General features: G+C 35.9%; 1 protein-coding gene across 3 annotated transcripts in view; it reads right to left on the minus strand.

Moving 5' to 3' along the window:
• Window positions 1-26718, minus strand: part of Nachra7 (nicotinic acetylcholine receptor alpha7 subunit) — a 288785-nt gene that overhangs the window by 89867 nt on the left and 172200 nt on the right. For all 3 annotated transcript variants that reach the window (XM_076436787.1, XM_076436785.1, XM_076436786.1), the window contains one exon: window positions 5836-5880. Coding sequence is in view for 2 of the 3 variants with exons in the window: in XM_076436785.1 (XP_076292900.1) it covers window positions 5836-5880 (45 nt within the window). In the remaining variant the exon portion in view is untranslated. The remainder of the gene's footprint in view (window positions 1-5835; window positions 5881-26718) is intronic.

The raw sequence follows: 26718 nt of genomic DNA on the forward strand, positions 1-26718 counted from the left end.
ATGTTCAATTGTGAATTCTTTAGAAAATTAATTGTGGAAATTACATTTTCTATTTTTGCATCTTTCATGCTTCTCTTCTTCTGCTTGGCAGCCATTTTTCTAACCCTAACAAATTAGGTATACATTGTGAAAGAGACAGAAAACCAAATAATAAAATTCGTCAATTTTTAATATGCTGCAGTGAATTATGAATTCAGTACGATTTTTATCTGTTTTGGATCTACAAAGGCTGATCCCATTAAAAGTAGGATCTTATTCCACTCACTTGAAATTTGTCTATAAAAATTGGGAATTGCATAAACATCCGCATTCTAGTAACGAAGAACATAAGTATAGACGCGACTACAGGACTCAATAGAGTGGCGCCAATAAATCGAACGGAGTCGCCCGCGCCAGTCAAAAGACAAGCTGAGAGTTCTCGAAATACTGAAACGAACGCTTCAAACCAATAATGGACCCTTGAAATTGATGTTGGAATGTCGGACGTGATATTAACATTGCAATTACAATCGAAGTTAGAAGATGATTCACTCGAACGTCCAATAAATTTGATACCAATTGAAGCATAGGACACCTTTGATCGTTAATTGAATTATACGGCACTCTTGCCCAATGATCTTCTCTTTGCTATTTATCCGGAAACCAGTGACGAAAAGGCTAACGATTTGAAAGCTTTTTTAAGCTGAATAAAATACTGCAGCGACGACTAAAGCCGAAAAGCACAAAAAAGAAACACGAGAAATATTTTATCGGTGAATAGTCGGTGAAATACAAGATTTATCGAACACGTAGCGAACATTCTTGTTACAGATGTATGCTGTTACAGTGTACTGCACATGAACACCTTTGCTACCAACTTGAATATTTTCGTTCGTTGTGATTTCTACTCTTAGCACGTAGTAAAGTTCTGAGGAAACGGCAAGCTGGCGTAGTATACGTGTTGTGTACACACGTATTTTTGTTTTCCCGTTTTTCGTGATTTACAACCTTGACGATGGCAACTCAACTTCCTTGCGCCTTTGGAATATAAAAAATGTGTGTCTCTCATCGAAAATATCAAGTCAATCTTCAAATGTTTTACGACGTAACACACCTACGAAAAAGAGGACTACAAATCTTGAGTACACAGAAGTGTTAAAGCCTAATATTGCAGGCTGTTTATTTTTCTTTCCTAAAACTTTGTCTTTTGTGAACCTGAAGACTTGTATCATAATTAGTGGATTTTTATGCAAAATAAACATTGTCCAAGTCTATAGCGAGAGACTGAGGTTATGTAAAACTTTATTTTCCGTTTTAATGACCTTAAAAAGTTGGAACTGGTATAACGATATCATTAAATCTAATGTCTTTCCATTTTTGTATTTGAAGTGTTCATTTCTGTCATAAATGTATAAAATTCGCAGTATAAACATAATCAATTTGAGAATTACTTTTGTTAGCTTATTGCAAGCAGAACTTCGCATTTACGTGAACATGCAATTATGTCAAACGCAAGATGTTAATGTACCGTGAACTAGTATATGTATTACAGTAAATAAGAATTAGACGAAAACGGTTTACGCTCTGTAATTACATCTCTACCATTAGTATCCTCATAATTTTGTAGGTATATGAAGTTTTATATTTTTATGAGTGACATTATAAAATATATTATAAAATCCAAGATGAAAATTGAAGCTTCCATATTTATGTGATATTATTTTGTCTGTAATGGCAAAAGGCACGTTGTAGTGGGTACGAGTATTTAATAACTAATCAACATCCAACTCACTAACGTAAAATATTGCAAACGTATGCAAATTACGAGACACAAAGTACATGTTTGCATAATATATATTTCTCACAGGCTGCAGCGTCAGGCTCTAGAGATGCAGTATGTATCTTCATGTTCTGCATCTCGAAATCCAAATAAAAACTATGCGACGTTGGTTCGTGTTACAGATTCACTAAAAATCGGCGGATCTTTTATATCGGATTAATGATAGACAGGTACGTATACTTAAATTAATCTAATAAATCCGTCCATTTGTCTATAATTGACTGTAATATTCATGTTACATATACTAGTAATAGATCAAAAGTCATATGAAAATTAATTTACACGAAACCAGGAACACTAAAACGGTTTTCGACTCGAATATGTAATTAACTTTCATTATTTAAGTACGTATTATAATAAAATTAGTGAAAAATCTAACTAAATTCACTCTTCTTCGCAATCACTTTTACTGCTCTATAGGTTTATCATCAATGACAGAAACGCGCAAAACGCACGGGACCACATGAAATGTTTAAACTTCGTTCTCCAAATAATGATGTTGATCCAGCTGCAGCTGTAGCCATATTTGTGTGCTGTATGTGATTATTTGCGCGCGTAACTGCGTAGAAATTTGATACGCTAAAAGTGCACATAAAATGTTAAGCAAAATGAAAACTATTGATGATGAATAGCAATCTGCTGCATGTATCAATACTAATTTGTTTGATAGCATAGCATTATTATGAACAACGAATTTTATGCATTCATGACGACAATGTAATTCATGTAATTCGAAACAGTGAAAACATTATAAGAATTTAAAAATAAATAATTTTCTTCTTTCTGAAAATTTTCTATTTGACTCCAGTTGGTTGTAAATCAGATAGAAAATTGTTATATTTTGCATAAAGATGTTGGTAAAGGTGTGCTGTCTAATTATTACCTGGGAGATGTCATTGCACACCTGTTACGTAGAAGTCTATTCTTCTGGTTCGCGTTTCTTTACCGGGGCAAGTGTGTTTGATAGGAACGTCGTCGTTGGGAAATGTGGGACGTGGTTTCGATACGTGCCAACGTCAAATATATCTTGAATATCTCCGAATCTTACTTCGGGAGTCGTTGAATACATCCGAGACTTATATTCAAAAAGATATCAGCGTTGCAAGTCAAGTGCAGCTGTGCGTTCTGTTGCCGTAGTACATGCACTTGACGTGCGAGGGTACGCGAAGAAGGTTAAAAAGTAAGGGAACAAAAACTTTTCGACGGCGTATGAAAGATTCGCATGCTTTCGCATCGCCGCGACAAAAATAGTCGAGTTTATCCGCTATTCTACAGCACGGTGCCATGAAACTATAAAACTCCGTCGTGGAGGTAGTCGCTGAGAAGCAAAGCGTCTCGAAACTCCTCGCTTTATGCTTCTCCTTTGCACCTATGCTCGTCTGAACTACACTTGTGGATCAAATTTTAAGACACTGTGAAAATTGCCGGATTGAGAGCTTAACCTCTTCAGGGATACACATGTGTGTATTAAAATGATTCTGAGTGAAACAAAATCTAAACTTGTTGGAGAACAACGGAATCTCTCAACGATAAAAGCAAAGAATTCACCATATGGAAGCACTGATAACATTTTAATCAAGAAATTATTATATACAGTCACCTAACGGTGCTCCAAATATCTTTGTTGCTGTTAAACACACTTCAAATGCCAAAAAAATTTATTTTTATGGTATGTTTTATAAGTCTATCGAATGTAACATTTATTATGGTTAATTAGTGGAACGATTGTCACAGTGATGAAGCTAAACAAATTTTATGTGCAGAAATTGTTCGCGTCCACTTAATTTTGGAGCATTACAATAAGCAGTTTTGTATACTGAAAATAGAATTTTGACTGACGGATAGAAATTACTTCTTCCATTAAAACCACAACATATTATTATTTATTACGGTTGACATTTAGTGTTAACAGTTTTTATTCGAGTGTACTGATGAGATACTGCATTTACTAGAACGTAATAAACTGCTAAAATCTCTTATACTTCCTAATACAAATCTCTCTAATAAACACAATAATACTAAACACAATTAAAAAATTTACCATTTACTAAATATAATTTAAAATTTACTAATTATAATTTTGAAAAAAAATGTCAGTGTTAAATTTTGGAAAAAAAGGGTTTCAGAAGCGTACAGCACCTAAAAAACCTACTTTTTATAAACGAAGCGAGCTTCGCGAGCATTACATTTTTCTGATTAAACGAATCGGATGATTCCTGATTGAGCGACGATGACAGGGAAATTCGGGCCCGCCGTTGCCATAGCTTATCGTCTCAAATATTAATTTCTAGATCGCTAAACGGCAATCAAGAGCACGTGATTAACTGATAGGCGATGCCGCATCTGTTCCGTTGTAATTGTTGACAGAGGTCGTTGTTGGGTAGGGGACAGGTGAAGAGGGGGTTGCAAGGGAGCACTTGGTCGATTTGTCAATCGGGCAAAACATCATCGGGGAATCGTTAACTGCGAATTTGGGTCATTGCAAAGCCGTTCTTGCTATACGGCTCAGCAGAGGTTCTGAATGAGGGCGAGGATTGACGAGGCATAAGCCGTTGGAAATGAGCAACGACAAGCGTTTTAAAGCGCGGTTCGAAACCTCCGGAAAGGAAATATTACGGCAGTCTACCCTAATAAGGGCGCGCCACTTCAGCCACTCTGTCGGAGGTGTACCTGTTGCCGTGACTCTATTAATAGTTCCAGTTGATAAGAATCTGTTATGACCACAATTCGAACTTGGAAATAGTTCCCGCCGCGTAATGCTTCTTTCGCGGAACTTTCAGCATTTGCATGAAAAACAGAACGGCTCGGACCGAACGCCGATGGAAGCTTCAACGTTCGAATTCAAGGGGAGCTTGTGAATAAATTGTCACAGAGGAATATCGTCAGATTGCCGGACACCTACTTTTCAACCACCGATTATTTTATATTTATGAGTCGCGTCACGAGGTCACGGCGTTTCTCTTAACCCTTTGCACTCGGAGCTATTTCAACATGTTCGCTGCCACCGTTACAAATATGTGACATCCATAATCTGACAGTTCACTTAAAAACAGTCAAATTAATTTTATGCACTCTCTCTCTTCGTTGATTAAACTCATAGTAGAATGCATAATTTTCATGGAATCTGTGACTTTCTTCTGCTAAACTGTTTTAACCATTCAAAATTAGGCACGTTGCATTTAACCCCTTAAATGCATTAAAGTATACCTATATGTTCTCCAATAGCTGTATATTAACAAAACCAAAATAGAATTTTATTTCGGTTTAAAGGAGATTGTTAACATACACTTTTATCAGAATCTGTTCAGAATCTCCATCACGAGTCAGACACGATTTTGTAAGGCAAGGGGTTAATAAAACTTTCGAACAAGGAAGGTAAGCAACGAAACAAATACTGGTAGCGAACGTGTTAACTTGAAAATTAAACATTTCTTCCGGCCTAGAATAATTCCATTGTATAAGATTTTTTCATTTTATGGATATGAAATAATATATTACATTATGCAATACTTCGATGTGCAGTAATTGATTAGATACCAATATGTTTAATAATGTCTCTTGATGATTTTAATGAATTGCAAATATAATCGTCTATACAAAGTGTTCTCATGGAACAGATATTTTTGAATCTGTGTAATAACAGCTCAATAAAAACAATTTATTCCGAACGTTGACTAATAAAACGTTTTTACCATTCCTGTACCACTTGAGGATTGAACAAAATAGAAAAGTGCGAGATTTGTAAATAATTCGAGTTCGGGATTTTGTTTTCAAGTACGATCAAGAGACGCTTCGATGCATAACAATTATTAATAAAATTCCCTTTATGCACTTGACCCGCGCGAGAAATTCAAATGAATTAAATAATTTCTCTTCGGTATGTACCAACGCTGCCATATTCATTACATTCCTGTAATTGACAAAAGTGGAAACTCGTACGAAAAATGCAATTTTATTTTCAGAAAAATTCCCTCAAATATGCGAATTTATTTGCCATTGCAAGTTTGAAAACTTACCAATTTCAGCCAAAGGTTCGTGATGAGCAGTTGGTTCTTCTCGTCCTGAAACATCAGAAACATTGACTTAATTAGTCTCCAGAGTTTCGACGGGACGAAACTTCGAATTATTCGTGTAATTATTAAAACCACGCCAATATTAAGTTAAATTATATTTCCTTAAATACACATTTCGAGTTATCGGTAACACGGCAGTTTGTAATAATTGTAAGAAGAATCTAACAATCAATACTCAATAAAGTTTCTGCACATATCGTGTATACAAAAAACTCTCGTTCAACGTGATTAAAAAAACTGTTTAAAAAGACTACGTAAGTGTATCTTGTGACAGTAAGTGTTCCAAACAATTTCTCGTACATTGACCATTATTGTCTTATTTAAACAATTTTTTTATTATGTTGTAGACTAATTGTAAGAAGAATCTAACAGCAAATTCTCAATAAAGTTCCTGTACATACCGTGTATACAAAAAACTCTCGTTCAACGTGATTAAAAAAACTGTTTAAAAAGACTGTGTAATTGTATCTTGTGGCAGTAAGTGTTCCAAACGATTTCTCGTACACTGACCATTATTGTCTTATTTAAACAATATTTTTATTATGTTGTAGAGGAGTCTACACTGTACATCGATTATTCAATTACAGCTTAACATTTAATACATAGTAAAATAACTGTATTGAACCATCATAATTTTTCGGACATTTCAATGTAAGGGTTCGCAGTAATACAATCCTGTTATACTTAAAAAACGCAATCTTTTATTTCGTGTAACGGATAAAAATACTTGATTACTATAAAAAATAAAATATGTGATGAGATGAACAGTGTTAGAAGCTATCCACGGATACGTACAGCGTGAAACAAGAAGAAGTTAATGGTACAGTGTAGATTTTAATGACCTCAGTGTATTTGCGAAATTCTCAGCGACCTCCGCGGGGCTCGTCACCAGAGCCCATGACAATATGTATTCAGCGAAAGCTGTCTAAGCTGAAAATCTTGAAGCTCTCCAGGTAATATTCATGCTCCGTCACCGGGGCATCCTGCATTTCCTGTTCTCGCTGTCTCCGTCGAGGCACTGCTCGAGTGTCTCGATTTCGTTTCGTCTGCTCCTCGAATTGTTAAACGTATCACGTAAAGCAATAGGTTCTCGGCGTCTCGTCGCGTCGCACGTCGGATCGCATTCTTTCTCCGATTACAATCGTCTTTCTCGCACGGATCGATTACCCAAGTGGCGTCGGGTATATCGTTTCTTAGATTTGAGATCGCGAGAATTCATTGGTAACGGAGATTGAAGAGAACTTATAATGAAACGGGGAAACGGGAAACGATCAGCATCTGATTTCACATAATTTTGTCCACATTTAATTTAATTATTTCTATCGCATCTACGTATCGACTCGATTGTTTGTTGCAATTTAAGGGAGGATAAAATTTGATATTGCAGGAATAATAATTCTACTACGCGTTTACAAAAATGTAAATCGCATTATTTTCGACTTATTAAAATTACTGAAAGAAGAAATACACTTTCATCTATTTTTCATTTCTAACGACCGACTTAACAAAATTTTATTACTAAACAACCGTAGTCTTTAATATTGTTATAATTAAAAATAATTTCTGTGGATTTTATGCTTCTTTTATCACCTTTCATTATACAGGACGCTTCAAAATTGATGTTACAGATGACGTCAAAAGGATAATACGGTTCAAAATAAGACGAAAATCAAGAGCGGCGTAATTACGGTGGCGGCTTCGTCGAGAAAAATGCAATTAAAAATCAATCTGGTGCATGTGTACCTAACTGATGACTATCGCTATAGATTTCAGATTTTACAGAGGCTGACACCGTATCCGGTACGTAGAAAAATAGTCATGGTAACGGTCTGCAGTGAAATCTGTAAAGCCATTCAACAGTAGGTACACGTACCAGATTGATTTTTAATTGCATTTCCCTCGAAAACGAAACCGCCAACGCAACTTCGTTATTCTTAACTTCTCTCTGGCCTGATTTGCGCGTCACACTTTTCGACCCACCTTAATGAATACTATAAATTTCTCACTTTCAGATCCTTTTTACTTCGGGCAAACGAATGTGTGAAATATCGTCATTTTCCGGAATCTGTCAACTGCGAAAGGTTAATCGAAAGTATTGGATTGTGCAGAAATAAATTGCGGCTTTCCGATCTGTTGTATCTAGAGCCCTTTTCATTTTTAATTGACATCGATATTTTTCGTTTATGATAATTATGCTTAACCCTTCTGTCAATAACCAAACTTTTCTATGATATTCAATGATGTTCCACTTTATACTTTCAATACATTTTTGTATGTCCCATTGATGCAAGGGTTAAAGTGTAAATGTTGCTCTATCGTTTAGTGTTTCTGTGGATCTTTATGCGAAATGAAAATTTTTGCATCGATTACATGACACAGGAGCCAAATAAAAATTTTTCTCTTCAGTTTTATTAAGTTCTAAATAATCTATCAATAATTTTACAGTCTATCAAAATAGTAAATGGATGAATTTTCACTTTGGGAAGGTGGTATGAGGTTTAATTTTATAATATAGGAACAATGTAACCTGAATAATTGTATAGAATATAATAGAAGTTTCTTGAACTACATAAATCAATTTCAAGTAAAACTACCCCTCTCATATACCAAGTGCAAAGGTTGCAATTTATTTCCGGGAAAAAACCAATATTTTATATTTACACCATAGCTGTCCTTATTAGACAAGTCCAAGTGGAGGTTCAAGTACCCATGTCTGACACTCAATCCGCATCACGGGCTATTCTACTTAACCGTTTGCTCGATAACTGCAGCGATGAATGAGCGAATAATACTCTCCTACCACCCTCCATTGCATAACGTACTATTATCACGTTTCTATCTATTGAAGCTGCAAACTACATTGAAATCTTGCATAGATTACGTCAACAATTTAAGAATGAGACGTTGCGGAGTACACAAGTGGTTGCTTGCTACCAATCTAATTTTCTTATATGCCACAATGAAAATTGTTTAGCCTTTATACGATCCTCAGGCTAAAAATTCACCGATTTACTATTTTCACATACTGTAAAATCATTGATCCCTCTATGTCTATGTTGTGAGATATATTTCTTTCAAAAGTGACGTTACAAATGGAACATAATTTGTTTATTTCACGTGTAGAGCACACATGGGTGAAGTATTATCCTAATTTCTTTTATGCAACTATTCTTGAGGAGCGTATGAGGGTTAAACTTGCTCAAAGAATAGTGCCACCGATATTGACATGGCGCTCAACGTGTTAACAATCACCAGAGTCTTATCTCCCCACTCTACCTTCCACCTCTACGACGCTATTCCCCCCACGCGACTAATCCGGCGCTGATAAAGAAGGGTTAATTATTTTCCTTCAATTCCAGCCAATGCACCTGATCTCTGCGTGTTAACGCGTTGCATAAATAATTAATGCCAGGATCATTGCATGTCACCATGCGTAACACTGCGGGGCACATATTCCATATTAAAACGTTAAACTTTCTAAATAGGCATCTCCCATATTTCCACATAAATTCCATTTAAAATTTCATTTAGGAGAGAGGAAGAGAGAGGGAGAGTGAGCGTTTCTGTAACGCTGGTATCCCATTAACTTTAACTAGCACAATGCACCGCGAACTTTCGCAATCATTTTTTCCTTTCAGCTTTGCCACTGTCTCCGCAAAGAAAGGGAGAAAAAATGGAAGTTCATTTGCGAGACCGGTAGCTCACCGGTTTTTCTTTCGACAGGGAAATTTCGCGCGACGAGGAATGCAACTAGTCCTCCTTTCTCTCGTTATCTTATTTATCGAGCCCGGTCGGGATTACTAACTGGGTCGAGGCAATTAATAAAACGCAATAAGCTCGGCAACTCTGTCTTTGCTTGAACCGATGCGGCGCGATGCGGTGCGGCGCTGCGGCGAGCTGGAAAGAAAATCTCGGACGGTCATTAATAACAACGAAAAATCGCCCCCGCTCGAGCCTTCCGGCTCAGATATCATTCAGCTTCGACAATTACCTTGTAATCATTTAGCGAATTCCGTGGCGATTTATGATTCACCCGGATTTTGGACGTCGCATCAATCACGGGAACCAATTACACGAAACTGTCTCTCTCCCCGGGCCGGAAACAGCCGACATATTTTATCCTTTGCCGCGTAGCTCGTGTTTCTAGATTTTTATGATCCTTTTCTCGATCAGATGTTCGTAAATGTGTCAATCAAAATGTCGATTTTCTGCGCGGACCGATCGCGGTTGAAACCAATGTGTTTTATGCTATTTTAACCCTTCAGTACACGAATTCAATTGAGTTTGTACTGTTTTAATCCTCTTTAAAGTTCTCGATGAATTCTTGTCTTATCAGTAATTGTTTTATGCAATATAGCAACATTATGTAACAACAAGTTCCGAGTTTTTCGACGAAATGTCAACGAACAAAATGGATTGCATGGAGGGTCAAATTGCCACTAAGTTAAAATGTTAACGAGGTGACAACAATTACATTATAACTCTTGAAGCGACATAAAAATGTGCTGCATATTCCATTATCCTAGTACCTTAAGTATAGTTAATCTGTTTTATTTAAAAATTTTGTAGTTAGTACAGGAACCGGATAATAGTTTATTATTGTATTATAGTTCTGAATAAATTTATAATATTGGAAGATATATTCTCCCAGAATTCTCTCAAATCTTTTATCAACCAACGCAGTCCAATTTGAATTCCGCACGCGCGTTCGCGGACATAATACATATAATTTATTACATTCAAATTTTTCAATATTACACGATATTTTCTCTTCCATATATTCATTTTACAAATCCCTATGTTGGATACACTCACTAAAAATCACGGTTCTGTAGATTTAAATAAATTCACGTGCAATATCTCATGGAGAGAACTGTGAATTTACTAAATTTAAATGTATATAAATATAGTGAAGGTACTTCAGAACTGCGCAGGCATAATTAGCTTCCTGCTATTTACAAAGAATAACTGCGGTATTTAAAAGATAATAGAATATTTAATTCGATTGCGAGTTTTTATGCAAAATACAATGTTCTACTTTAATTGCAACGAAACCATAGTTGAATAGCAATTTATTTCCTTTTTTAATAGGTTTAATGCGTTGCGAATAATGTATTTTTAAATTCTTTTGGCGTTTTCTCTGTGCTTCGCTTACATTTCACGTTCATTATACACGAATGAAATTAGCATTCTACGTGCTCTCCTGTGTTAATTTCTGGAGAATTTGTTTTGTGTCAGACACTGACGAAACAGGATACGCTAGTTTTAGATTATTTTTCAAAATTCATGCTGAAAATGTAGTTCGTTAGTTATAATATAACATGTTTATGATAGAAGCAGCGTCAATACCGCTTTTGTATTTTGACATAATTGAAGAAGATACCGGTTCAAATATAATTTTCATTATATCCTTCAGTCCAATACTGACACACACCGTTAGTGCACACAATAAATAATCGTCACAGTTTCCGTCTTTATCAAGCATTATCACACGAATGATTGAACTCGGTCATTGTCTACTAAAGCAGATTACAGACTGGTTGAACAAAACTTAAGCTCGGCTTAGCGTTTAGTTTACCGCTGGTTCGGTATCCGCAGTAGTGTAAGATTTAAATTAACCCTAAGCTCTGCCTTGCAAATAGCGATTACAATCCTATGATGCAACGTAGCACTGCATTAAAATTAACGATGTGATTAAACCTTTAATAGCTACAATACCCCGAAAAAAACGGTGACCTTAGTTACTAATCATTATGACATTTGAGAAAATACTGCATAAAATAAAATGTGGTGCTTCAGTAAAAATGAAATGTTTTGGTATCGGTATGGGCTGAAAATAATCCTATTTTAAAAATTTTTTAATTGTTTAACTGTTTTGCATTTTTATAATAAATGCAGAAATTCACTATTTTCTCTGTTTCTCACGATTCAAGTTACATATTATCCATTTCATATTGCTTCGCACCAGCATCACACTGGTCCAGTCGCCCGATTTAGCTGTTCATTTGGTAAAACAGCAACTTGCCCAAATCGATGTTTATCGAATGTATGTATATTCCTGCCTAAATGTCAATGGCCTTTGAAAATGATGAAATTAAGGAGATTTATTAAAAATTGTGATTAGAACAAGCATCTAAATATCAACATTTTATGAATCCTATTTGTCACCGATAAAATTACCTCTTTTCTTATTGATACCCTGGAGAATCTATTTAATATTATGTGTCCATTTTTCCATTTTTCAATTCCTTTAAAATATAAGTGTCGAATGTTTTGTTTCGCTGTAGATGGGCATTTGTCTGAACATTCTGACATTGTATCCGTATTCGATTGAAGCAGTTTGACTTGTGGTTTCATGGAGAGAACATTTTCGATAGACGATACGAGAGAGAGAAAATTTTCAAGGCGGGAAACCGTAACGGATCTCTTTCACACTTTGTTACATACGTCTGACATTATAATTTCTTCGATATCTTTAAATAATAAACAAGTTTTTAGAATCAAACACATTTTGATGATGAAGTTGAACAATTAATGTTGAAAGATGTTGAAGAAGAACCTGATGACAATAATGAGATGATGACAATTAATCCAAAAAAAGATTTCAGTCAATTGTTATTTTTGTTTACAAAAATTATATTTTTAATATTATGTTTCTCGCAGTTTTAAATAAAATATTTTTAATTATGTTTGTAAAATGCATTACTTCAAAAATGATTGATCATCGTGTTTATTGAAACCTGAACCTGATTTATCAGACACTTCGGGATGATCTGAGAAAAAAATGTTTTAAACAAAACTTAATCAACATTCGGTAGTCTACTAATTTCAATCCAAAAAATGACCCAAAAAAATTTTAACGCATGGATAATGAAAGTCACCTTGAGATTTTAAGAGTTAATATGTATTTTTGACTGCATAATATTATAGCTGATATCAAAAAGAATCCAGCGATCTAAATTTCTATACCTTTAAACTTTCAAATAGTGCTAAAATATGAACAGCTAGATCGAGCGAGTGGACCAGTGTGCGGCAGCCCGAATTTTGAGATTTCTCGTTCGACCAAGTCGACCCCTATCTTCCATTCTACTTCGCGTCTCGTTACACCCACTTTGCGGTGACTACCTTCGCGGAGCCGTCACCATATATCGCGAAGGTAACAATCGGTGCTTCATCTTACTTGAAAGTGTCGCGCGTGGATACTTTCCGAGTCCCGATCCATTCCGGAAGAAAAGCAACGCAGCATGGGTTGGTAGCCGGGCTTATCCTTTCACCTGACCGCGAGATAAACTGTTTTTCGATAATTGGATCTTATCGTTTGCTTTCGCCCCTTTCAATGAGTCCGCGGAAACCCATTCGAGAGCCCGGTTTAAATCCTTGCCTCGGTGTGTCTTACGTCCGCCGCATAATTTACCATGTCGTTACGACTTTTCATTCTTACCCGCCGTCCATAATTACGGCTAATCACCTGAGGGGTTGCAGCCTTTGCAAATTGAATTTTCACCGACACAATCCGAACACTAAGCAAATAGAATGAAATCGGTTGTGAGCCTAGGTGAAACAATGAATTCCGTGGAATGGGGCGATTGCAGGAATTCATTAAAAATTCGCCGAGTAATAATACCTTTATGGAGAGAGCAAACAGTGCTAAATAAGCTCGGAATAGGTCCCCCGAAGCTGACAAATTAATAAGTGTAATAGATGGTACGGATTACACCAGGCGTAATAAATTATCCAATCGGCAACACATGCCAATGCTAAATAGCCGTGCAATATGTTCTCCGGAATCTGTCCTAAATAAATTTTAAGTCGGAGCAACCCTCCACTAATATCCTAAGTCCCCCTTGGCAATAAGGGTAGGCGTGATGCTGGTGCGATAACATATAATTAATACTGTATTCTCGTACATTAATATATTTCGTTCTGGTGGGAAAAATTTACTCGGGAAAAAAATTATATAAATCTTCACGTAAAAGGACCAAAAAAACAAAATGTCACTCACAAGTTTCTTAATATTTTAGGCCTCTGCAGGGTGTTCGCGATGATTTGTACCAGCGTTTTTTCGTAAACAATAAATACTAGAAATAAACCGAAGAGAAGGAAGTTGCAGTATATTTTACTAGCAATATGATAACGTATCTCAATGATTTATATTTTTAAAAGCATGTTTTTACCTGTCACAGATATGACATTTATATGTTTCATTTGAAACTGCATATCACAAATGAAACACGAAACCATATCGATTATTATACATCAGTGTTATCGCAAACGCGACACATTCACATAACTTGAAGTAAGCAGTTAGCATTGTAGCCGATGGAAAAAGTCGTCAAAACTCTTGAACGAATGGACTTTTCGCATGCTGATTTCTCATAAACCTTCCCGAAGAAACGCTGCGTCTAATGGCTCGAACCCCAGCTTTCTACGTTCAGCCGTTACGGAGATGAACGATTACAAACAAACGGGCAAGTGCATCTTATTGTTAGTGTTTTTCTCAATAAATTTAAAAAAATACAATAAGAACGATTTATTGGACATTGCAATGTGAAGATAAATTAAAATCATGTAAATGTGCTATCATCTTGTCACGCTGTTGTCGATTTCGTTATTTAGTTGCCAAGATGTTCCAGCGTTTTCTATAAAGCGCCGTTCGATATTAGGCACAGCTACCCTATAAGCACAGCGCCTCCCCGGTATAAAATAGCGTTTAACCAGCCGCGCGAACCGCGCCTATCAATTTGCATCTGTGGCGAAACTAGCCCGCTAAGGCTAGTTTCCTAACGTTGCCAAGTGACCAGAAAAAGTGCAGGAAGCGAAGCGAGAGATAAACGAGTTTTTCGTTTGTCAGAGTTCTTGGCAGCGGGGGCAATTCTCGGCGATCCGTGCCGGCACGTCGTGGTCAAACTTTTTTCTCTCTCATTACCCGAAGATGAACGTGCGGTGATGTTGAAGTCACCATCTCGTTAAACTTCCAAGTCTTTGCCTTAGAACGCTCGAAAATTTCTAAAGACTCAGGATGGGAAGAAATAGCGGAACACCTTGGACCCTGTCCAAATAACAAGAGAGCGAGAGAGGGATGGACAGCGAGAGTCGGATAGAGAGAATAAATGAGTATGGTCGTGAACGAGGCATCAAAGAATTTTAGTAAAGCGACAGAAATTTCATTTATCCCCACCCCCCAACCGTCTTCCACCCCACCGTTCTGTTCCTCGGATATTGATTTAACGTCGAAATCCCGCTGTTCGACGCAACACGCTGTTCTCGAACATTTTGCGGTCAGGTGAAAGGTATCAGAGTTTCGCAACTCCTTATGAAATTTGCAATGCTGATTTCTGGCCGAGTCTTAAGCTAGTCGAAATTTTCAAGGAGCTGTCCTTTATCTGATGGTTGTAATGCTATTAGGGTTTTGCCCGCGAACCAACCACCTTTACAACTTCGCGGACTCGATTATGGCTTTGTGAATTAGAATTGCATATAATACTCGGTTCAATTTCTATGCTGAATTGGTGAGTGTGCATTGCATCGTTTATTTCGCGGTACATACATATTTTGATCGTGATATTGTTTGAACATAACAGTATTCTTAAACTTCTCTAATTAAAAAGTAATTGTATATGTATATTGTTGTCAGATGATATTATTAACTTAGAATTTCATTTTATTATTATTTATCACATTATTTTAATACATCAATGACCAGATGCCTATTAATATAATTCATAAAGACTGTCCTCCGTAAAAATCTTCATTCAAGAAATAAGTCCGGAAGAATTAATTAGAATTCTTTAAGAAACACTCAGCTGTGTAATTATTAACGTTCACACTGACAACTGCTAATCATAAGTTCTTCTCTATTATGTTTAGTAGATTAAAAATAATATAATACCATGTTTCTCAATTTTTCTAGTATTTTTGCTACTTTAGATTGCACCTACTCATTTTTGTCATAAATGCATATAAACTCCGCAGTCTAATCATAAGAAATCAGTAAAACCCTAATCAAAGTAAAATCGTCAGACCACAAGTGGTACAAGTGCCAGTTTTGGTCCAAAGTGGTTAACACGTGTAAGAGACGTTGTCCAAGCAGATAAATCGATACTTAACAACAAATATTCCCCCACGTATTCGGCAATGTGATCGGTGCCCTTGTCTCGCGAGGTACTCGGATTGCTGTGATTTTATGAAACCGAGGAGAACGTACAGAATTTGTTCTGGCGAACGGTACATTGCCGCAAGAGCATTGCGGTCATTTCAATCACCGCCCACAAGCTCTGCAACATGTACTGGAGAACCTTGATACCGCCAATTGACACGTGTATTCCTTGCGCGGTTCTCCGTGATCTAAATTATTATTCTTCCGGGCTAGAACGAATTTATTTCTTATCGGATTCGTATCAATTCACCGAAACATGCGCTACCATTTAGCAGTGGATCTTCGACCGCTAATTGCACGTGTTTCCCCAAGAACACAGCTTGTTCTGTTATTTTATTGGCGTGATCAGTGCACAATTTACGTAGTAGATCCACAATTGAATTTTAACTGATACACTACTGTTATTTTTGAGTTTATGCAAACGTTTCGAACAATTACACTCGTTTTTAATTTTTTTATATCATTTTTGTTGTTATTAATAAGTGTCACAGCTTGTTCTGTTATTTTATTGGCGTGATCAGTTCACAATTTACGTAGTAGATCCACAATTGAATTTTAACTGATACACTACTGTTATTTATGAGTTTATGCAAACGTTTCGAACAATTACACTCGTTTTTAATTTTTTTATATCATTTTTGTTGTTATTAATAAGTGTCACAGCTTGTTCTGTTATTTTATTGGCGTGATCAGTTCACAATTTACGTAGTAGATCCACAATTAAATTTTAACTGATACACTACTGTTATTTTTGAGTTTATGCAAACGTTTCGAACAATTACACTCGTTTTTAATTTTTTTATATCATTTTTGTTGTTATTAATAAGTGTCACAGCTTGTTCTGTTATTTTATTAGCGTGATCAGTTCACAATTTACGTAGTAGATCCACAATTGAATTTTAACTGATACACTACTGTTATTTTTGAGTTTATGCAAACGTTTCGAACAATTACACTCGTTTTTAATTTTTTTATATCATTTTTGTTGTTATTAATAAGTGTCACAGCTTGTTCTGTTATTTTATTGGCGTGATCAGTTCACAATTTACGTAGTAGATCCACAATTAAATTTTAACTGATACACTACTGTTATTTTTGAGTTTATGCAAACGTTTCGAACAATTACACTCGTTTTTAATTTTTTTATATCATTTTTGTTGTTATTAATAAGTGTCACAGCTTGTTCTGTTATTTTATTAGCGTGATCAGTTCACAATTTACGTAGTAGATCCACAATTGAATTTTAACTGATACACTACTGTTATTTTTGAGTTTATGCAAACGTTTCGAACAATTACACTCGTTTTTAATTTTTTTATATCATTTTTGTTGTTATTAATAAGTGTCACAGCTTGTTCTGTTATTTTATTGGCGTGATCAGTTCACAATTTACGTAGTAGATCCACAATTAAATTTTAACTGATACACTACTGTTATTTTTGAGTTTATGCAAACGTTTCGAACAATTACACTCGTTTTTAATTTTTTTATATCATTTTTGTTGTTATTAATAAGTGTCACAGCTTGTTCTGTTATTTTATTAGCGTGATCAGTTCACAATTTACGTAGTAGATCCACAATTGAATTTTAACTGATACACTACTGTTATTTTTGAGTTTATGCAAACGTTTCGAACAATTACACTCGTTTTTAATTTTTTTATATCATTTTTGTTGTTATTAATAAGTGTCTAAACAGAATTAACTGGTAGCTAACCTCAAACAAAGTGTTTCACCTGGTAAAAAGTTTATCTTGTTGACAACTATGTTCAATCTATAATTTTACATCCCCTTGTTTTACACTTTTTACATCATAAACGTGAAGAATAGTGTTTCAGCAACTTCTCCAATTGCTCGAAAAGAATCACGTGCGGTAAAGCAAATCAGGTATAAAAAAAATGTAATTACTGCAGCTTCCATGAATTACGATCTGAGAAAAAAGTAATTTCCACCATATTGCAACAACGCATCAAGCAAACGTAATTTTCACGCGTTTCCTCGTCTGAATTACGTATCACGTATTCCGTATCCAACACATAAGCGACTTCTCGCCGACTTTAAAACAACAGTTTCGCGAGGATGAAGCACAATTTGGCGGAAACGATATATTTACCCGCGGTTGCAAAGTAGGTACAAGAACGAAGTCGGAATCCCAGGTAATTTCCAAATCAATGGGCGTTGCTTCACAAAGCCGCCAAGATGACTTTGCGAGGAATTTGTGACTCGAATCCCTTGAAAGTCCCGCGGGAGTTTGAATCGCAAATTCGTCTTTGCCGCATCGCATCTCCAACTCGCGGTATACTTTACCAGGATATATGTAGAAGGTGTCTCGAAAATATGGAACACCGAGGAACATATTCAACGAGTAAATACAAATCGAACGAGGACTTTAGCATTTTGCAAGCCGAGGATCCGCTTCCGCAATATTAGCAACTAAAAGTTGAAGATTCAACTTTCGAGCGGGGAATTTAAAGCTTGCATAGCTGAGCGCTCGGGTACACGCGCGCACACACATAATCGAAAGAGCAGAGGGCAATTCTCTCTTTGCCACAACCCCTCCCTTGAGCGCCCTGTTACGATTATACAACTGCTTCAAACTTATTTTCCACTGTGTTTAACACAGAGAGCACGGAATATACAGTAATGAACCATTTATCATTTTTGGCCTACAATTACTGAAACAGTAGAGGAGCTTCCCTGAGAAATTGTTAAATTATTTGCACCTGTAGTATGGTAAAAGTCGCACTAAATTTGACAGTAGTAATTTCTATGAATCATGGACAAATTTTATTAGGATTTTTATGAAGGTTGTTAGTTAAGTTTAGTCTCGAGAAAATGATTTAAAGTTTTGAGATCCTCTCAATAATAAATTCCCAAGAATGAGATAAGTTTAATCGATAAAGTGCACTCATGAAATGCAAGTTTATTAAAATAAAATTTCATATTATCTCATGCATTATCAAGTGCACTGAAAGTCAAATTAACTTCATACCATATAACGGTACCTGTATATTCTAAAAAGTTATATTACAGTTAGCTATCAAATAAAAGTCTACAAAAATATTTATCAGTCAATACGAAATTATCTTATAACAGATAATATAACTAAAATAATGTTTGGAAGGAACAGGAAAGCATCGAATCAACAGCGACGGGAGACTGAATTGTGTGTGCAACGGTTTAATCAGTTTGCACTGCTTACCTTTGGCAGTACTCGTGTAGGAAATAGACTTGTTCATTTCCTGCTGAATGTGTTTATCCGAAATCCAACAGCAATAAGTAGAAAGATGTAATTAACATTTCATTGAAATCCGTAGCGGTTAATCGGTTTCTATTCGTAGAGCGTGAAATGCTTTTCAATTATCAATGATTTTTCCTTTGGAAAAACGTTGTTGCTTAGGCATTCTTTAAAATTTCCCTGAATAAAAATTGTTGCAAATTGTGTGACATATGTACTTTTACATAGAGTACTTATTTGTTAAAACGATTAATTTTTAATTTAGCATTAAAAAATTTACACGTATATTATTGAATCTATCGTAATGTGGGTATTTTATGTATTCGATGACGATTGAACGGATAATATTCGCATGTTGGATCATCGGCGACGATGTATGGCGCTATCTGCAGAACGCATCGAGCGCTTCTTAAAGCTTTATGGGTCAGAATGCATTGTTTCTCAGACGGACTAGGATGCGCAATGGTATGTACATTCATGTAACTGCGAAGCAATAGCATAACGTGTTGTAGTAGTAATTTCTGGAATGCCATAACGTCGCGTGGTCAATTTGCGTGCTCAGCTATGATGGCAGGGGCGATCAAAGGATCAAATGACCTCCATTCCGTGGACAGCGATCTGTCTCCAATTATTGTTGAAATATTTTCAGCTACAGTTCGCTTGTCTCGCGATGTATCGATCGCATCATCAAAATATAAATCAGGTCAAACAATAAATAACGCGTGTCACTTTAAGGAGACAGAATCAGAAACTTTTTTTAGAATCATTAAAAAGCACCGGACAAAACATCAATGAATATTATTAATTTTTTAACACTTTTACTTCGTGTTATAAAACTCTATTCTCAATTCAAATCCTTTTATTAAACTTACCTAAATATTGGAACCTTCAACGAAATTTTTTATCAGACATTTGTGTTTTATTTATTCTCGCTTCCCTCGAGTCTCTATAAAAAGTTTTCTTTTAAGAACAAACATAAAATAGCATAAAAAGGTTCATATTGATACTGAAGCTGGGAAGTGTTTCCGCAAATGTATTATATGGTCTGTTAAATCTTTTTAGATGTTTCTAGAGGATCTTATAAATTATTATTAATCGTGCTCAAAGTTCTTAAAGCGAAGGGTTTACCGTGAAAAAGTTTCTTTATGACTTTAAATCACAATGAAACATTTTAGTGCATTCGAAGTCGCAAGTAAACCAGAGAGACATTTCAATAAAAAGCGAAGTAGAACTTCTAAAAGTTCGTTTTTACCTTAAAGGATTAAACGAAAATGTTCTGAGAGTGGATTCTTTAACACGATATTTAAAATTTCAATGTAACGAACCATTTTTTCATCAAGACGTTGAAGCACGTTAATTCTATCTTTCTAATAATGGAAATCAATTCACAATTGTCTAGAGATAATTATTTGACATTTCTATTTGACTTTCATAAATGACATTAATTATTTGACATGAAGATAAACCTAAATTATATATATACCTCAACAATGCATATTTATTATGTTACTCTGATAATTGTACTCTTTTACACCAGTTCATTTACTGCATTTCATAAAAATGGCTCGATATGTTAAAATACAATTCATTTGGTTCTAAATGGTGATTGTTTCTAAAAGTTTACCTCTTCTTAAATCGCTGACAGTTTTTCAGAAACATTTTCTAAGGATTTCGTAAAAGAGCCTGTGGAAATGAGATTGTGCGAGCAAATCTCCCTTTTCACGGACAAAAGAATAAAATAATAAGCAAAAGCAGTGCTGAATTTTACTGATTGCAGTCCTCCAGTGAATCCAGCACGTATAAGCCTCGTCGTGCTGCCCCACTTCATTTCTATAATTTATAATTTGCACGTGGGTTACTGGACGTTTCATATAAACTTTGTACGAACACGTTCATCTGCGTGGATTCGAGTTTCAATTTATTGTAGGGGTATAGGAAGTTGGTACTCAGAGCTTTCCAGCTTTCATGTTTCGGTTTCTGGTCACAGGAGGGACGGGAATGTCGATTGATTTACAGTTTTAATGGGTTCCGCAAGTTAGGAAATACAAGTAGCAGTAGCTGGTAACGCGGAGACTGTTACGAATTACATTTAGGAAAGTGAGGTGCGTCACGCGGGCTCCGGGACTGCTTGAAATACGAGGAGCTTAGGTCCCATTTAATGTTGCATGAAACACTCTTAAATCGTAAATACTTGTTGTGACCTAGCTTACGTGACATCTTGAAAAATTCCTGCTCCTACACTTGCCTTCGCGTGCTTCTTTTAACCCTTAATTAGGATTAAAAGGTTATTTTCCAACAATTTTTTACTGTTCTCCCCTAAAGTCTAGCTAGTCTTTATTCTTTGGCCATTATTATATGGATTTATGCTTTCAGAATAATAATTTATGCAAACTTACAGACAAGGGTCTAGCATGTCACGTTAAGTAATTGGTAACGAATTAACTGTATTATGAGGATGTCAAAAAAATTAAGAAACGTTTCTACCCTTTCAATGAAGAATATAAAAATTATTTTTCATATTAGTGGAAAACCTGTGACATGTTCTTGCATTTGATTGTTTCATTAGATACATGAGCTGCATATAAAAAACCACAATAATAATTTTAGAAGAAGTTACATTACACAATTCTAAAAAATTTTTTTAACTATAAATAAAATTGCTGTCACTTTGAACCAATTTATTGAGGAATTCTCAACTGTAAATCTCTATTTCTAATAATACTATTATGAAATAGCCCGTATGTAAAGCGTTAAGCAAGATAACTATATTGCTGTGGGAGAAAGGCTTGTAGAGTCATATTTGACCCGGTCTCCGTACAGCACACGCGACTATCACGTTATCGAGTGTTCGATGGTTAACAGGTGAGCAGAATTTACTCGTAGTCTGCAACCCCAAAGTTGAGTGGCGAAACCGCCGGCTGGTCTCTTGTGTCTAACAGTCTAACAACTTGTAAGTAGAAGTTACTCTTGTAATTCGAGGATGTGTTTGTGTTTCCAAGCTAGCTACTGTCCGCACGGGTCTTTTTCTTGTAACCGCTGCCGGCTCCGACAGAGGCGGTCGCGTGTTTTACATGTTTTCCTTTCACTCGTAGATCTCCGTTGTATCATAGTGGTTATGTTTGCATTTCGAACGCTTCGCTAAACATTTACAGTTTGTTCTCTTATCTCGTGTTCGGTGGCAACACTTCTGCTGGCCAGTTTTGCTGGAGGGGTTAGCTTTGAATGGTCAGAAAAATGGGAGAAGTTCAACCATTTTTTTATGTATAAAATAATGTTTTTTTTTTTAAATCGATGTATACATTTTATTATATGATTTTTGAGTAGTATTTGCTGAAAAATTAGGCTAAGTATCTTGAACTAAACGAACGTGGCAGTCATTTTGCCAAAGTCATTTCTGCAGAACACCGTTTGTATTTCAAAAATAGAAATTCAACCTTTCTAATAAAAAAATTAGATTTTCTAAAAAATCGTGCTTCACATTTTTTCTAATTATACAAAGAAATAGTTTAGTGCTCAATAGTTAGTTTATAATATGTAACTATATGCTGTGGATTCACTAACTATAAAAAGACTGTTCAGAACATACTGAAATGATTTTATCCATGGATATTACAGAAATCCATTTCACTTCGTCCACTCTCTATGTACGTACAATATCCAAATGCTGTATTAATAATATAAATATAAATATTAATATTTTTGAAACATGACAATTAGATATGATCATGTGTAATGAGTAACGACCAACGTCGTATAATTATAACAAATTAGTTAAACAAGTTATATGTACACATTCGAAAATCATAATAAATAATGAAGGGAAACAATTTCCAGATTACTCGTACCTTAATTAACGAAGATATGCAAGGACAAACTGTACTGTACTTCGCTGCTTTAATATATTTTTGACGTAATTTAAATATCAGTATGTGAATTATTATACAAAATTATTTAAATTACAGTTAATCACCATTTTAATATAAAGGTAGCCTTCAGTTACTGCTACTGAGTATTTATTTTATTACGGTTTAATGAAACCAAAAGAAATATATTATTGTGAAATAAATTAATACAAGCGAGACCATAATCCTAATTCTTGAGGATAGTTTCACGTATGTAGAAGGAAGACTAAAATTTCTTAAAAGCAACCACGAAATAGAATGCACCCTGCAGATACATATAAGTCAACACAAAGTCCTTGCACGCTCTCGTAGTAGGTACTAAACCATAAAATACCATTAAGTCGTGAAAGCAAATCATATTTATGAGATAAAAGTTGTAACATTCAACAATGGCAAAACGGACACGTCGTAAAAATAACTCCTGTTTTCTTGCCTGGAAGCGCTCGGAACCCCATAAAATGAGCCAATTTAGAAAACGGCGTGGCGCTCCAAGATGGCAGCATCCAACGCTGTTTGCGCGCATGTAAACATTTAGAGATCGACGGATTTGCAACAATAACGAGGCAGCTACGCTTTTTACACACTTTTTATACCTGCCATTTCATTAAAAATGATATGAGATCGTTTCCTTGTCACAGAGAATTAAAACGGAGCAACAAGTACTATGCATTTATAATAAAAATGAGCAGGAGCAATTTAAAGCAGAAAATAGATAAAAAGAATATCAACGTGCTAGTTTGAGCTTATTAAAATTATTAAAGAGAAATTGAGAATTGCTGTTTATCTCTTTGTGAAAGCGTCGAAAACAATATTTATTTTGCATAAAGATCCATGGCCTAATTATTCCAGTTAAATTTATGGGACACTAATAGATGTTTTCTCATGGAATTTTTGTTACACATGTATAGATTCTAAAATATCTATCCCACAAGAACACTTAGGGTGTTTCAGGTACCTGGATACTCAGTTCCAATTTCTCTTTAAAACTACTTCAACATTTTGATTGATAACTAGCACAATTATTGTAAACTTTTATGTTCTTGGCATAAGAAACTATAAATTGCAGCATCATTGAATGTGGTAGAAAATTTTGGTTGTTGACAAAGTAATAATGTCGAAGAGAATTTTTTCAAGAACTGTTTATTTCAGTTCTTGGATTTCCTCGACATGCCCGAAAGGGTAGCTGCTTGCTTAACCCTTTCGGTCCTAATGGTCGCATGCGAGTAATCGAAGGTTAAGCATTCTTCCCGCGTTCCGCAATATTGAATGAGAATTTTATACGATCACTTGAGGAACACACGCGGCTAGGTCTTGTTTGCCGTTCGTCCTCCTCAATTATTACCCGTTATCGTTTACTCCGTGCTCTTTAGCTTATCGCCGAGGACCCGATACGAATCCCGTTGAACTTTTAGTGCATGTACGACGACGACGGCGGTCCTTCGTGTCCCTGTGCCCCTGGCAAGCGACAGCGCGCACGGGTCGAATGTTAATTTTTCTTTTAAAGAACTCACGAGCGAGGAGGATGGAATTACCATAGCAATTTCCCCGGGGCAACGTAAAAGTCTTGTAACTACGGCAGCGTGAGCTTTTCTTTCTGGGTCCTCGGATTTTCCCCCTTCTTTTCGCCCCTCGTTTTAGGCTCTGTACTTGAAAAACACTGAAGCGGGCACACGTAAGTGAGCAACAAGTTGAACAATTAATGCTCGCCAAGTAAATAAAGGCGGAACAACCGTGTCCTGGGTGTGTAAATGACTCTGCTCTGAAGCTGCCGTTGTTCCCTTCGCACCTTTTCCGAATGAAACTTTCGCGAAATAGAAACAAGATTAAGGAGCCAGTTTTCTCGGAGAAAAATGGCGCCTCGTGTCGCGGCGCGAAAAGTCGAAGAGGACTTTTCCAAATCTTTCGCGGAAGCTGCTACGCGCCTTTTGCACCGACAGTTTCCACACGGTTTTTGCTGTTTAAATGTTTACCGCGCTTTTCTTTCAGTCTTGTATCCTTCCTGCTGAATGTGTAAGGCATAATTTTAGTTTTCGTTGGAAATTATATTTTTGTTTAAAAACAGTTGGAAGATGGGGAAAGATCGTAGAAAATGATGTGGATGTACTTTGATGTGGATGTCGATTCAGGATGTGGGGGAGTTTACTAATATAATTAATATTGTAAACTTTTACATTAAAAACATAATTAACTACCACAATAATAAACAGGAATAAATGCTTATGCAGCAACAGTGCAAGTATAATTTCCAGGAGACTTCGTTTTCGCAACTGCATTGTTTATCGCGAGAGAAAAGCTTGGAAATTTATGCTTGAACTCGTGAAGACACGTATTTTGTCTCGAGTTGGTCACAGATCTTACAAATAGTTGAGCTCGCAAGACAAACAAAACAACAGACGCCGCGCCGGTCGTTCGAGTTGCAGGACACACGCTCGACTAAATAATTCGAGGCAGTCTTACAAATCAAAGTGCCCGTATTTGAACTACCGATTCCGTGTCACCTTTGTAATCGCTTTTAAGCTCGCGCACAAAGAAATTGAACGCGCTACCCCGCATATTTTTCGCCTTTGGAAATTTTCGGTGACCCGTTCGCGGAATCCAGCCTTGAGGACATTTCGAATCGAGGAATTTCTTTTGCTGACTGGATTTTTACTCGATAGCGACTGTGCTGGTGTCCACAAAAATTTTATTTCAACTAACGATATTCTGTTCCATGGACGTTTATGTAAATTGCTGATACTTTCGTTGTACAGCAACGATTCAGGACTCATTTTAAAGCGTAAAGACTCCGCTTATTAAACTTTTCATTGAAGCTTCTGCATCATATGATCTAAAAACGCAGACATTTTATCTTTTCGAAGATAGTTCTAATTCAAGTGACTGTACTGACACTAAATAATTTTTTTGAAGATTGAAATCACAACAATTTTTAAGATTAGAGTGTGTCCCCTTTATGAAGATTTTTGAATAGTTGATATACAATTTCTTGTCGCCGTTTTATTGAACTTTTATTAACCCAAAGTCTGCTGACGCTAAAGAATGTTCGACAGCAGAAGGTACCTCCGTTTTCCATTATTCCGCATGATGCAGAAGCGTCTCTGACAAAACTGATTGAGGGCTCTGAAAGTAGAAGCTTTACGCTTCACAGTGAGCTCAGACTGCTAGTCATAAGATTATTTGTTACGAAGTTATAACAGTTCAAATATATATTACAAATTTCGACAAAACTTGAATACTCCTATATCACATTTTAATAATTGCTCGTTGATGACATTCATGTCTTATGCTACTGTTCATTTATGTATGAATAAACGTTATAATTGTGTTATAGTCTTACAATAGCATAATGCATACCACCCATTTGTCGGTTTTGAAGTATGATTTCCTCCTTTCTTAAACCACGAAGGAAATAATTTAAGTTATTAGACCCATCTAAATGAAACCGTTTCTCATTAGGAAAATTACTCTTTTCCGTTTTTCACGCCAGTGGGTCGGCCCCTCTGCAAAATCTAATCGCGCCTGTTTGTGGTGGGT

The sequence above is a fragment of the Lasioglossum baleicum genome, chromosome 13, assembly GCF_051020765.1.
Source record: "Lasioglossum baleicum chromosome 13, iyLasBale1, whole genome shotgun sequence".
NCBI classification, from domain to species: Eukaryota; Metazoa; Arthropoda; class Insecta; order Hymenoptera; family Halictidae; genus Lasioglossum; species Lasioglossum baleicum.